Raw genomic sequence first — 15634 nt, 5'->3', positions numbered from 1 at the left:
CTTGTTGTATTATCCATTGTGTCAGATCTTCATCTGAAAAGTAACTAAAGCTCAAATAAATGTAGTGGAGTAGAAAGTACAATATTTCCCTCTGAAATGTTGTGGAGTGGAGGTATAAAGTGGCATCAAATGGAAATACTGTACTTCAAAATTGCACTTAAGTACAGTACTTGAGTAAATGTACTTGAGTAAATGTACTTAGTTACTTACCACCACTGGGAATAATATGTATCATGCACTGGTTGTGATTGGTTTTCATGTGAAGGTGAAGTGTGTCAGTCTGCATCCGTAGTTTCCTTGTTAACACCAGAAATTAGTTCCCATAATGAAATAGTGAAAGCCCACACGATTTCCCATCAGTGCACAGCCCTCCATCACATCTCGCACTGTTGGGTTTTTTCCCAGGACAGAGGGGAACGGAGCGGAGCAAAACTGCGCGCAGAGGAGGATAACAGAGTTTCATGTAAATACAAACAGTAAAGGTGGCATGGGCATCATTTTCTTGCCACGAAGAATTACTTTTGCCAAATTTTTTGTGTTATTTTGTAGCGCAATGAAGTGACACTCCGCCTTGTTCACCCCACCACGTCCGGAGCTTAGCTACCAGGGGTAAAGACTCGCTTCTTCAGTTTTTAACTTATTGCACAAAGTTAATTTCCTGTCCACAGGAGAGGAACAAGGTAATGCAAACACCCTTGAGAATAACGACTTTACTTCCTCAAATTTACATTTGACAAACCTTCTTTACGGCGCAGGAGAAAATAGTTTTGGCGTACGCATTAAGGTTTTCTGTGGAGTTAATCAATAATACATTGACTTTAGGATACACAGGGCTCTATGTGTCTGAAGTGTTATCCAGGAGAAATGACTCTGAGCTCCTTGAGCGCTTGCTGCCTCAGCGCTGAGGCCAAAGAGGCTCGCAGGATCAGCGATGAGATAGAGAGACAGCTCCGCTGGGACAAGAAGGACCTCCAACGGGAATACAAGCTCCTTTTGCTCGGTAAAGGACCAAAAACACTTTCTGTATTATTTGTATGAGAGGTAGAACAATTTAACTAGGTTCATATCACTCAAATATTGTTAAGTACAATTTTGGAATATTTCTTTCAGGTATTTCCATTTTCTGCTACTTCTACTTCTATTCCCCTAGAGCTAAACTTTTTACTCCACTACATTTATTTCACAGTTATGGTTACTAGTTATATTTGAGATCAGTATTTTACATGTAAAACTCAAATAAAATGTGATGCAAGGTAGATTAAACTACCCATCAGCAATTGTTTGTAGTATTCAAATCCTTTATTTAAGTAAGTACCAACATACAACAATGTAAAGCCCTTCTTTCAAAAACCTAGCTAAGCACAGAGGTATTAAATACATTCAGTTTATTATCATAGAAGACTAAAGAAAGCAGAAAATATTCACATTTAAGAGGCTGGAACCAGAGAATTTTGCCTTTTTTTCTTAAAGAATGATCATAAATGATAAATTCATTAATGATAATTAATTCAGAGGGGAAATAATTTTGATGGAACTTCTAACAACTTTTACTTTGATACTTAATGTACATTAAAGTACTTTTACTAACATAATATTTTTAATTCATTTATATTCATTTGAATACTTGATACTTACAGTGATATTGCTATTTTTACTTAAGTAAAATATCTTAATACTTCCTCCACTACTGTGTATGATAGAAATGAATGAAATCGAGGTATAGAGGCACAGATCCTTCTAGATCCTTCTAGATCCCATAGAGGCATTGACCCTGAGTGTGTTTGAGGTTGAATATAACCAGTTAACGTATTGTAGAAGTGTAGAAGTGTCACTGTAAAAGTGCTGCAGCTGAGACTGACGGTAGAGACCACCACAGAAAACTCCAACAACACCACAGTTTGTGGAAAAATATTATAATTATTATAATCAGCAGTTGAGGAAGGATTCAGATTAAGGGTGGATTATATGGCCCTAAAATCATATCATGATATTTAAGGGTATTTCTGCAGTAACGATATTCTTGACGATGTGACGAAATACTGCTTGCAGGATTTTTTGGCTCGCCTCGTACTAAACCAGGTGCTTCTGCTTGATGTGGTGAAATAAGTGTTTTATTGCTCCCTTTCGTTGGTACAACAGTCTTCTTGCACTTCTGACGTATTATCATGGTTTGTAACCAAACCACTTCCACACAACTGAAGTCACTCCCCTTTTTAACTCCACCGTGGCGCCAGTAGCAATGCTGATTTTGCTTTTGTTTTTGCAATACGTAACGGTATGATGTCATTATGCCAGCAAGTCGGAATATTTCCATTATCACAATATGATTTTTTTTAATCATATTAAAAATTATACAAATATTATCCTGAACAATACGATATGGCACACCCTTAATTCAGATCATTTATTTTATTTAAAGTAACACACCAAAATGTAAAATATTACAAATTTAAGTCATGCAATCAAAATCTTACTTGAGTAAAATTAGCCTACACAAAATGTTTCATCTGAGTGGTAATAATTATATTAGTGGATTATGATTACTGGCACATTAATGACTAAGTACAATTATACTGTTGTAGCTTGTTGAGGTGGACCTCACTTAAATAATTTTATATACTGTTAGGTATTTCTATCTGTAACAAAGCATCATTTATGCTAATTAAGCTTTTTTTTTTTTTTTTTTTACAGCTGTCAAATAAAAGTAGTGGAGTTTTCCCTGCAAAGCAGTGGAGTAGAAGTATGAAGAACTTAGTTAGTTTCAACCACTGATTATAACTAACTATTGATTAGACACACACATTTTACCTGTGTGACTTCACTAAAGATGCATCAACAACGCTGTGAGTAAATGTACGGTTTAAAGTAGTCATGTTGGTTATGGTTATTCTGCTGTGAAAAATGATTGACTCATGCTGAATGTATAACCGCCCTTTAAGGTTCAAAAGTCAAAAGATGTGTAGCTTCATTGCTCAGCAAACAATGACTGCATACTTTGAAGAAGTCTTAAATTGTAAACTGTGGCGCATAATATTAGATTTAAATCAATACAGATGATAATGATATCAAGTGTAAACCCTATAATATATTAGTCTAGCATGAGACAGAGATTATAATAGTGTACATAACTTTAAAAATTTCAAAATGACATGCTAAGCAGCATACTTTGTTTTCACTTTACTCTCTAAACTAAGCTCTCCATCTGTTGCCAATAAATGCTGTCATTTCAACTTGGTCAGCTACAGGGGAAATGCAGCCGCTCCTTTTAGTTCAGATACTTCAAAGACACAGACAGTTACTGGTGAGATAATAAAATACTGTTTTTAAAGAGTAAACATAAGACCTATAATGCCCAAGCCCAGCCTATGGTAACAACAGTAAGGCCAAGATTACATAAGAGTGAAAGTATTACATATTCAACACAGACACAAGGTGCTGCTTCTGGTTTTGTTAACATAGACAACAGACAGAGTTTCAGGAAAAGACTTTCTCATATTGTCAACAAATTCCATGAAGTGATCAAAACTAACAATGAATTGATCTTATTAACAAGCATTGTCTGTGTAGAGAATGCCTGATAAAGCTTACTCCTCTGCGCCACAGAGCTCTATTGTTGTCCAAAGAGATTAAAAGTCTTCAGCCACACTAGCAGCTCTGTCTGGCTGTACTTAGGTACAGCGGTACTGTGAGCTAAAGGCTAACATTGATGTGCTAACATGCTAACGTGCTAGCAATGACAATGCTAAAATGCTGATGTTTAGCAGGTAAAATGTTTAACATGTTCACCATGCTAACATTTGCTTATCAGCATGAAACTAAATGACAGCTGAGGCTGGTGGGAATTTCAGAAGTTTTGTAGGTATTTAGTCATTAAGTATAGTACAAATTGAAATTTGGACCCGATGATAGTGCTCAATGAAAATGCAGAGGATTATTAAAGGTATTACAAATCCTCCTGTGATGAACCAAGAACATGCGCATTGTAGTTTGTTTCAAGTCAAGCCCACATTCACTGTCCTGCTGATACAAATATTCACTAGAGCATGAAATGCGAATTAATCCGCAGCTGAAAATAGTCCCAAACAAATGTACTATTTACTCCAGTTTGAGGAACGCGTGCTCAGGTGTATTTGGAAGTCACTGAGGTTTTTTTAAAAAAATGAAATGAAGCTACACGACATATTTGTGAGCTATTTGAAGATTTACATCTTCAGTAAGAACTAATGTGCTGGGGCTGAGTGTTACAGACAGGGTAGGAAAGTCATTTTGAGAGATGGATGGGATTGTTGGTTTTGGTCTTTTAGAAGGATTTATTGATAATTTATTTATTGAAAAATGTAGAGGAACACCAGCTTAATCAATTATGTTGATATACTGTATATGTGGACACTAATTCTGTGTTTCTGTTGGTGGTTAGGGACTGGTGAAAGTGGGAAGAGCACTTTCATCAAGCAGATGAGGATCATCCATGGCCGTGGATACTCCGATGAGGACAAGAGAGGTTTCACACAGCTGGTCTACCAGAACATCTTCAAAGCCATGCAGGCCATGATCCAGGCCATGAATATACTGAAAATCCCCTACAAGTATGAAAACAACAAGGTAGACCACATTACAGTTTCTTGGCTGCTTCACAGACAGATTGAGACAGAGGTTTTCCCACACACTGTCCCACCAAAGTGTGACACTGACAGCGCCTGCAGTGTGTATTACTGTATATTCACAGTGAAGTATTCTGGTAATTTGCAACAGTGTTTAGTTTTGCAATCCTGCTGCCAGAGAGTTCTGTATACTTACAGACAAGGCTGTCTTCTGGAAAGTAAACATGATGTTACTCTGCAGACATGTAAAGACAGGCACTCTCTTGAGCCAAACACAAGTAGGAGACAAAAGAGGAACCGAAACAGAGAATTCCCCATTAATCACACAGGAGTCTGTCACTGTAATACCAGCGGCAGGAACTTATAAATCACACAAATGTACTGGCCAGGGGCGCCGTATGGAGGGGAAGTTAGGGCAATTCTAAGGGCCTGTGACTGACAGGGGCCCTAAAAAAATATTTCAACATAAGGTACATTTTTTTCAATATTAAATTATGAACTATCACCATCCAGAGAGCCTTTGTATAGACACAGAGCGCTATTAAGTCCCACCCATCCCGGAGGGGAAACAATTCATCGTTCTCCATTGACTTTGTATTGTGTGAAGGTGCCTCCTTGTCACTTCTGTCTGCTAGCAAACATCAGAAAAATGCCTTAAAGCTGCTGTGTGGTGGGATGCACTACCAACAGAGTAAAGAACTTAGAACTAAGTTTTTATAAGCTGCTGAACTGAAAAGCTGAGCTTTTAAGAAGACAAAAGTGGGACAGGGCCAACCTGAGCCTGCAGCTCAGAAACCTCTGTAAAAATGACACATACACTGCGACACGTTGCTAATTCACAGAGAACACACAGGTTGAAAGTAACTGCGTACACGGGAACGCAGTTCTGTTTACAGAGCTTCACTAGCTTGTTGTACTACATATCACAACCTCTTGACTTTGTACTGAAGTTCATTGAGAATTCTAAAATCTAGTACAAAGGCAAAAGGTTGTGAAATGTCGCACAACGTACACAGAACTACTCTCGGGAGACTGTTGTCCCTGTTATTAGTCTTTGGAGCTGTTCTAAACAAACTACCACACACACACTCTTCATGGCAAGGTAATATGTCACACAGTAAAACAGTGTGTCTCAATGATGTGTTTTTAATAGTTTTTGGAGAACAACAGATCTATGACACAGAAGAATAAGATATATCAGGCTTTGGATACACACACAATACTTGTAAGTAGGGTTGTTGGTTTGGCTCTGTACGTGAGATTTGTGACAATAGAAAAAATATAGAAAATCGCCAGCCACATCCTGTGAAGGCAAAGGTGTTTATACTTGTTCCAAATGGCCACGCTTGATGGCAGAGAGGGTCAAAGCTTTACTCTCACACCTGGCAAAAATGCTCTGTAAAGTGGGGTTGATTGATGGATTGTCTGTTACGGAAAGTTAAAAGAATTGTCTGAGGTAGACTGCACAAACCTCCTCTCTGATGTCAGAAACAGGGTTTCACACTGAAACAAACCTACAAGCACTTTGTTTCAAGCCTGTAGCCCATTAATACTGATACTGAGGTCTGATTGAAAAGACTTGGTGTTAGCTGAAGTAATTATTGCACACTGTAAGGGTAATGTCGCTGTATTGTAGATTAGTATACTGGTCTTTTTCCTTGACTAATCAAACTACACATCTGTAATGGGAAGTGCACACTTGGTAAACCCAGTGACAGTGAAATGTTATTCTCTATAATCCGAGCTAAATTTAATCCTTCATACCGTCACAATAGAGATGCACAAGAACAAATACATGATCATGTACTTATAAATCCTTATTTGTTTTTGTTTCTGAAAGTGTTTGGGTATTTCTTCATTTCAATGTGCCTCTCTGTTGTTCAGGCCAATGCCAGTATTATCAATGAGGTTCATGTGGAGAACGTCACAACATTTACAAACCCTTACGTGGATGCCATCAAGAGCCTGTGGAGTGATCCGGGGATTCAGGAATGTTACAATCGGAAGAGGGAATACCAGCTCTCAGACTCTGCCAAATAGTGAGTGTAAACAGAGACAAATAACTCCTCAGACACTGCCAAATAGTTTCCACTGTTTCATCCGCCAGTTGTCTGTTTACTGCATTCATAAGGGTCAAGTTCAGTGTTTATTCCATTTATGGTTGTTGACAAAAGCTTATAGTAATAAATACAACGAAATATTATTTAAATTCTCACTCTTTCTCTATTGTGAAGCGTCTGCAACAGAAACATCCATGACTTCTCTTCTCCTGGTTCCTCTATCTTACTGGCAATATTTCCATTTTTATCTCCCTCAGGCGTAAGCCTGGAAGGAGATCATGCTTTTGGTCGTGTATGTGTGTGTGTGTCCGTGTGTGTGTATGTGTATCTGTCTGCAGCTAATCTCACATATTACTGGACCCATTAGCCTAATATATTTTGTGCATATTTATGACTGTATGCTAAAGGACTTCTTGTGGTTGCAGCGATTAAGAATTTTTTAAAAAACCTTCTATAAAACACAATTCCTTAGGAGCCTATAGTAAAGCTTAGACTTTGTCTTTTCAGCTGTCATTGCCATTTTATGATATGCATTACATCATAGCAAAAGGGATTTCCGGCAATTGGCTAGGCTAAAAGCAAGCCTACCTGGTCTGTTGCAGGCCACATTTTGGTCTTTGTTGTGGCTCAAAAACTGAAATCCAAAGAAAAGTTCGGTCTCATCCTGAACCCGAGCATCTACAGATTAATTCTATACCTGATATGTTATGATCCACTAAAATTAGGCATGATACAAGATGAATAAAATCCCTTTTTTTGTTAGCTTTGCCACCATCTTGACTGTAAGGGAGCCGGGAGGGACAGTTGAGGAGGACTCTTCTTTGTTTGGGAGGAGAGAGGGAGTGTGCATGTGAGAGTGTGTTCTAACAAAATTTTCTAATTAAATAACAAAGTGTTCTGAATATTCAACAATGTTTAAATTGTGAAGTTTGGACTTATCATCATGTTTATTGTTTCCTCAGGTTTATACAGTTAGGCGAACCCAAGATGCTCAGTTACAATACCATTACACTATTCTATGCATCTTAAAGAAAACTGAGACTATGCTATACAAAAAACACTTTATTAAAAACTTTGCATGCATCTATATAAGAAAACTTACACTATATTAAACAAAAAAACTTTGCAAATCTCTGCTGGTTGCATCTGGCAGTTGTGGTGGCGTTGCAGAAGGTGTTTCACCACCCACATGCCCGCCAGACACACCTGGTGGAAATCTTTACTCTAGTGAGTGCACTCAAACTTCTAGTTTAACTGTGCTTTGTCTTCTTGTATCAATAGCTACCTGAATGACTTGGACCGAATCTCTGATACTGCTTACCTGCCAACCCAGCAGGATGTGCTGAGGGTCAGGGTGCCCACAACAGGTATTATCGAGTACCCCTTTGACCTGGAGAATGTGGTGTTCAGGTGAGTGTTTTATGTTGTTATTATGTTTTATGATGTTGTGTCTCGATTGCAGCTGAGAACATAAACAATGAAAAAGTGCTCTGGCGTAGGGGAGGCCAACATACAATAGATAAACTCTAATGTCATGCTAGTTTTACATCATGATATTGATTTATTTATCATGATATGTATTCTGGAAATTCAATTGGTTAATCTAGTGAGCTAAATAGCTAAGAAATCAAGGTATATTGTGGGTCAAAGTAAATTGTAAGCAGATGGTAGTGTTGGTGTTTCAGTCCGTCACTTTGGTCCACACTTAAATATCTACTAACTATTGGATGGATTGTCATGAAATTTTCTGACATTCATTTTGCCCAGAGGATGAATTCTGATGACTTCGGTGTCCCCTTGACTTTTCCTCTAGCGCTACCAGGAGATCATATTTTTCACTTATCTTGTGAAATATCTCAACATCGACTAGATTGGCACAAAATTTTGGACAGCCATTCAGGTTCCCAGAGGATGAATCCTTGACTTTGGTGATCCCCTGACTTATTCTCTGGTGCCAACCTAAGGTTCACATTTGTGGTGTTTGTGAAATATTAGGTCCCCCTCAGGATGAATTGTAACAGCTTTGATGATCCTTAATGATCCTAACTTTTCATTGGGCGCCATCATCATGTAATTTGTCCAACATGTTGATTTCTGCCAACATACTAAACAAAAAACAAGATCAGTAGCCTCAAGTCTGCTTTGTGTTTAGCACTAATGAGCAAATGTTAGCATGCTAAGATGTATCTTAGTGTGTTAGCATGCTAAAATTACACACAACAGCATTGTAATTGTGATCGTGTTAGTATATGAGCATATTAGCATGCTGACATTAGCATTCAGCTCAAAGCCCTGTTGTGTTTGCATGGCTGTAATTCTGGGAATTCTGAGTGTCTAGATCCTAGAGCATTAAAGCTTCTCAACTCTTATCAAAAAGTATTAATTACATTAATACAGATATTAGAGATAATAATATTTATATAGTGATTACAGCCCGACCGATACATTGGTCGGCCAATATTATCGGCCGATATTGGCCTATCACAGATGGTATATATCAGTATCAGCGTATATATTGTGTCTGATATGCGTCAATTTTTAAAGCTGCAGTGCAAAATTTTTGTCTCCCCCTTCTGGCAGTGACAGTAATTACAAAAACACTGTTGACACATGCTGCTTACATCATAGGCTCCACTGTTGCCTACTCCATTGCTACTGTTGTGGCTGTAAAATGGTGGATAAATTGTTCTGAGCGTCACAACCCCCCTCCATTCGGTCCGGTAACATTTTAAAAGTCTAGAAGAGCCGCACGATTAAATTATTTTATCCCCATTCAAGTTAGTCGAGAGCTAAATAGAAGTTACTCAGCTCGGCCGACGGAAGTCTCTGGTGCACTTTTACTGCCCATAGAGCATACGCAGTATGTATTCATTCAGCCAGCGCGGGCATGTCATACCAGACACTAGATTTAAAAGCAATGTATACTGTGAAATAAAGAGAGATTTATCTGGCAGTGATAGGCTTATTCAGCATTGTGTCAACTCGTTTGGCAAGGGCTTGAATGTAATGGATATTCATTTATTTGTAAAAGTCCCACATTGCAGGTTTAAAGTTATAGGCAGCATTTTATGTATGTTTTATCTCTTTATTTAATTCAAGTTTATATATATATATATATTTATATGTGTGTGTGTGTGTGTCTGTGTGTATATATATATATATATATATATATATATATATATATATATATATACATATGTAAAGAATATCAGCTGATATATCAATATCATAAATTTTCTACTCCCTAATATCAGTATCGGCCCCAACAATCCAGTATCGGTTGGGCTTGAATAGTGATAGTAGACGAGATATCATTTGGATCTTTGGTCATGTAAAATTGTGATAGAGCCTAAATGTTTTTACGTGGTCTTCAAATGGTGCAGTACAGTTAATTAATACAACCATATGAAGTTATTACTTTGCTCTGCTTATTCATCCAGTCCACACTATCAATGATCATTCTCAAAAATGTATTGTGTGTAAAAAATCTTCCAAAATAGTCATCTTCAAAATATTGAGGGTCACATAATCAATATTGTTTTTTGTTTTTTTTAAATTGACATTATCACCAAAGCCCTAAGTACTATAACTGTCTGTGGATGGGTAATATGATAACTTGTTTTTAATGACGTCTTAAACCTGTGGCTGTAGGATGGTCGATGTGGGTGGCCAGCGTTCAGAGAGGAGGAAGTGGATTCACTGTTTTGAGAATGTGACCTCCATCATGTTCCTGGTGGCGCTCAGCGAGTACGATCAGGTCCTTGTTGAGTCACCCACCGAGGTGAGAAATAATGTGTAACAATTACAAGCTAATCTCTTCTTATATATCTTTTTAGTTTTTGCACAATAGTCTGCAGATGGGGAAGAAAGGGGCTCATGAAGGGATGATTAAAAAAAATTACTGGTGGGGACACAAAGAGACATGTTTCTTTTGTTTAAGGCCAAACCTGTTTGGTGGAGACAATGACCTAGATTTCTGAAACACTAGTCTGGTTTCTCTCTCTTTCTTTTTCTATCTTTATTTCTATCTTTCTCTTTCGGTCACAATGAGAAACTGGATGTTGACCCTCCTCTGTGGCAGTGTGCATAGTACATCTGCAGGGGGAGCTCTTTAGTCACTCTGTTCAGCAGCATAGTGCACCTCTCAGAGGTTTGTTCACCTGATGAGATTACAGCCAATTGAATTTGCTCACACAAACAATCCCTGCTGAAGTACGGCTGTCTAACACTATGTTTGAATTCATATTTCTACACATACTTAGACGTGTATGTCATGTCTTTTAAAGAATCGAATGGAGGAAAGCATGGCCTTGTTCCAGACAATCATAACCTCCAAGTGGTTCATACAGTCTGCAGTCATCTTGTTCCTCAACAAGATAGACATTCTGGAGGAGAAAATCATGTATTCACATTTGGTCGACTACTTCCCTGAATATGATGGTGAGAGGAAACTATTTATTCTTTGTAAAATGTTGAAAAATTAAACTCATGAGCAATAAAATGCACCCTTCCTTAAGTCAGCACACTCAGGGGTTTTGCTGCTTCAACCTTACTGGGTCTGGTATAACCAGTGGCTTATGATGGCTAATGTTAGCAAACTTTACATATTACTGTGTAACTGACATTACTGAGTCAGATGACTGACTTTATAACACTTCTCTACTTGTGCTACTGTTTTGGCATATCACAGATAAACATTTCAGTTTTATCACAAAAGTAAAATAGGAAGTAAACACATTGAGACATGTTAGTTGTTTTCTGCTCAGGGTCCCATTTTACTCAGTCTCTGTCAGGTCGCTTAATGATGATGTTATTTAAACATCTGATGTTAGAAAATCTTGGGAAATGAGAGGAAATTCAATGTGCTATTGTCCTGTAATTATTATGTTGGGCCACAAGTAGCCAAAAGTGACAATTATTGGTAATAGTAAATGCTGAAATGTAGTGTAATAGTGCACAAGTAGTCATCAAACCGACTCTGTAATGTCTGTTATTGAGCAGTATGTATAAAGTTAGCTAACGTTAGCTAACACTGTTAACGTTTTGTTGCTTATGAATTAAACTTTTCATTTGTAAAATTGGGTTTTTTGTTTGTGTTAGTGTCACTTTAATGTTCTGAAACAATTTGATTTTAGAGTGCTAGCGTCTTTTATATTGTTGAACTTTTATAAAACTACTAAAAATGACTTTCATTTATTGTTTCTGCCCTTTGTCTCTTTCCTCCAGGTCCCCAGCAGGATGTCAAAGCAGGGAAAGAGTTCATCTTAAATATGTTTGTGAGTCTCAATCCAGACAAAGTAAGATTAATCTACTACCACTTCACCTGTGCCACAGACACAGAAAACATTCGATTTGTCTTCCATGCGATGAAAGACTACATCTTGCAGGAAAACCTGATGGACTACAACTTGGTTTAAAACTGTGATGGTGCCGCTGTAATTCAATCTACCTTGTACAGCTGGCAGTCAAGAGAGCTCTGCAGTGCTTCAGTTTGCCTCACGCTGCTGCTGAACACTATAATCCAAAACAGGAAATTGAGAAACTACGGAGCTTGTCGCCAAATGACTGTACTACTGATGTATTTCAAATTCTCCTGTTAGGCTCTTTGGAAATGGATTTCTCCAGCTATAATGAAGTGTGTCCTGACAATTAAAGTGCTGCCTTAGTGAGGAGTCTATTATAGTATGCACTCAAAATTATGGAGCTCTTTGTGAACATTTTTGAGCAGTAACTGTATAAATGCACATGGATGAATTGAGAGGGGAAAATATATTATATGGGGCCTCCTAAGCCTCTGAGGACTAGTGATGCTCTAGGTCTTTCCTTCAGGGAATCTGTGGAAGTGAATGTAGACTAACTGCAGTGGGGGAACAAGTATTCAGATCCTTTACTTAAGTAAAAGTACCAATACAGCAATGTAAAAATACTCTATTACAAGTAAAAATCTTGCAGGAAAAATCCTACTTATGTAGCAGCAAAATGTAGTTAAAATATTGCAGTAAAAGTAGTGGTTTGGTCTCTCTGACTGATATATTATTATATATGACATCATTAAATTATTAATACTGAAGCATCAGTGTGTAAGCAGCATGTTACTGTTGCAGATGCTGAGTGTGGAGCTAATTTTAACTACTTTATATATAGTTAGCTAGTATAGTCCGGTGGTTCCCAGCCTAGGGGTCAGGCCCCTTCTAAGGGTCACCAGATAAATCTGAGGGGTCGTGAGATGATTAATGGGGGAAGAAAGAAGAAAAAACAAAGTTTTGATACACAAATCTGTTTTCAGTTTTTGGATTTTTCTCTCTGGTGAAATATTGGATCACCCCATTATTTATCTGAATGCATATTGTAAATATCACATGGTACAGTATAGTAATTTTCTAGTTCCACCCTTGTTTGCATCAAGGGAAACGTGAAAGGCCAACTACTGAAGAGCGAACTATTAAATAATCTCTCAGGCATTAAACTAGTTCATTCTTGATCTTAATTCACATGCTTTTCAACGGCATGATATAAATGAATAAAAAGCTAATGAGAGCATATCCATGGCACTAATGTTTACACAGTCTCTCTCTTCTTGTTAAAAATAATGACAGTCTAATTTGTACATTTTAATTTATGGTTGTGTTTCACTGTCACTGCAGTGTCTTATATTATGCAGCCTTAGTGTTTTTAATAATGTGATTGGCTGAATAAACAGACATGTTGCTGTTCACATGTTGCTCAGGTTTTCATTCCTTGTCTGTGTTTACAAATCAGCTCTAGTACACGGTTGGTGTGCCATTTAAATGTTTGTCTTCTTGGCTGCTCCATCAGCTGGTTCAACAGTGTTAGTCCTGAAATCCTCCTTTGTGATGCATCCATCTGGCTGGTGCCTGCAGCAGCACTTCTGATAGGGATCCATATTTTTAGTGTCGTACATAGAGATATGTAGTGTGGTAAAGAATCTTTATTTTTGGAGGAAGATGCTGAAACTAATGTGGCAGCAGTATATGGCACTAGTGACCTGCCATGATGGATGAAAGGGGTGAAAAGGCTGCTGGGCACCTTCCAGATCGAATCAATCCAGACCCAAATCTGCCCAATATCCATCTTTCATACTACATGCCAGCCAAGCACAATATCCATTAGGTATAATGAATATTAGAGCTGAAAGTAATGATTTTCATTATCAGATAATCTACTGATTATTTTTTGATTAATCTTTTGCTCAGTAAAATATCAGAAATATAGAACCAAAGATGACACGTTGAAATGACTTGTTTTGTCTGTCCAACAGTTCAGAACACAAATATATTCAGTTCACTATAGTTCAAGACAGAAAAAAGCAGAAAATCCTCCCACTTGAAAAGCTGGAAGCACAGAACATTTGAAAAATGATTATCAAAACAATTGCTTAATTTTGTTTTATTATTACATTTTATTGCATCACAATAATGCAAAACCACATTGTCACGACATCATCAACTATGTGTGTATCTGTTGATCTGGGTGGGAAGCTGCTGCATACAGTTGCCCTTACAGGGATAAATAAAGTTGTATTGAATAATAATGGATAGCATCCCCTCAGCTCAAGAGGATCCTCTTTACCTTTTAGATAAGAGTGAATTCACTTATGGATGAGTCAAATCCAGTTAAAGTATATAACATTTGGAAATTATAAAACTGGTGCAGTGCACCGTTAATAGTAGTTTGAAGGGGACAGGGTACAATGCAGAGGTGAGATGAAAAATTGTGAACCTGTCCTTTAATAAACTTCTTATAACAACATTATGGTGTGTTATTATTTGTTAATCGTTTATATACTGATTATAAATGCTAAATAGGGGGACTTCAAGTATAGTGTTACAGGGGCCCTCAAACAGTCTCATCCATCCATTGGCTAATGTGTAGTTATTTTGTAAACCTCTTGTTTCATTCCTGATCTAGATTTCAGGCTTTCAGGCATTATAAGACGTATGATAGATGATGATTGTAAGATCACCCATCATTATAAGATGATGATTTCTGGCAGTGGTGGAAGAAGTACTCAGATCCTTTACTTAAATAAAAGTACCAAGCAATGTAAAAATACTCCATAACAAGTAAAAGTCCTGCATGAAAAATCCTACTCAAGTTAAGTATTTAAGTACTGTATTAACAGCAAAATGTACTTAAAATATTAAAGGAAAAGTACTCTGGCTGATATAATATTATAAGTGACATCATTTGATGACTAATACTGAAGTATCAGTGTGTAAGCAGCATGTTAGCTAGTTTAGTCCAGTGGTTCCCAATCTAGGGGTTGGGCCCCTCCAAAGGGTCACCAGATAAACTTGAGGGGTCGTGAGATGATTAATGGGAGAGGAAAGAGGAAAAAACAAAGTTCTAAAACACAAAACTGTTTTCAGTTTTTGGACTTTTCTCTAATCCTTAATGTTTGTTGAAATATTGGATCATTTGAACAATTATTGAAATGAAACCATGTGAGAAGTTTAGAGGGAAAAATCACTATTTGGTGGAGCTGTTAATTCATTTGTAAGATTCTTATATATTGCACCTTCAAATTGTTTCTCTGATTTGAAATTATTATTTTTTGGCTTGTTTAGTAGCATCTAGTGGTGAGGTTGCAGATTGCAACCAACTGAATATCCCTCCCCTCAATCCTCAGTAGCTGCGAAATTCATGAAAAACGCAAAAGACCCTCTCTAGAGCCAGTGTTTGGTTTGTCCATTCTGGGCTACTGTAGAAAGATGGTGGGGCAACATGGTGGGCTCCGTGGAAGGAGACCCGCTCCCTATGTAGATATTCTCTTCTAAAGGTAGTGAAAACACAAAATTCTTATTTTCAGGTGATTATACACTAATTAAAACATACTTATGAATATTATATTCCATTCCTGCCAAGTCCATCCCGCTAGATGACACTAAATTCTGCACACTGGTCCTTTAAAAGTTGTTTTATTGATTTGAAAATATTAAAAATAATCCTATT

At 37.4% G+C, this 15634-nt stretch overlaps 1 protein-coding gene across 1 annotated transcript; it reads left to right on the top strand.

Annotated features, from left to right (window-relative positions):
• The first annotated feature begins 385 nt into the window (after window positions 1–385).
• Window positions 386–13376, top strand: LOC137170391 (guanine nucleotide-binding protein G(q) subunit alpha-like). The gene is made up of 7 exons (XM_067573739.1): window positions 386–1000; window positions 4418–4602; window positions 6486–6640; window positions 7943–8071; window positions 10313–10442; window positions 10948–11101; window positions 11888–13376. The coding sequence occupies exons 1-7, from the start codon at window positions 838–840 to the stop codon at window positions 12076–12078; spliced, it is 1107 nt and encodes a 368-aa protein (XP_067429840.1). The 5' UTR covers window positions 386–837; the 3' UTR covers window positions 12079–13376.
• The last annotated feature ends 2258 nt before the right edge of the window (window positions 13377–15634 follow it).

This window comes from Thunnus thynnus, chromosome 19 (assembly GCF_963924715.1).
Source record: "Thunnus thynnus chromosome 19, fThuThy2.1, whole genome shotgun sequence".
Taxonomy (NCBI): Eukaryota; Metazoa; Chordata; class Actinopteri; order Scombriformes; family Scombridae; genus Thunnus; species Thunnus thynnus.
The sequence above is the reverse complement of the archived record's forward strand: the minus strand, read 5'-3'. Positions and strand labels throughout refer to the sequence as shown.

Coding starts and splice junctions, on each gene's coding strand:
- LOC137170391 (XM_067573739.1), top strand. CDS start 838: ATGTGTCTGAAGTGTTATCCAGGAGAAATGACTCTGAGCTCCTTGAGC. Junction 4,603..6,485: donor ACAAGTATGAAAACAACAAG/GTAGACCACATT, acceptor TCTGTTGTTCAG/GCCAATGCCAGTATTATCAA. Junction 6,641..7,942: donor CTCTCAGACTCTGCCAAATA/GTGAGTGTAAAC, acceptor TTGTATCAATAG/CTACCTGAATGACTTGGACC.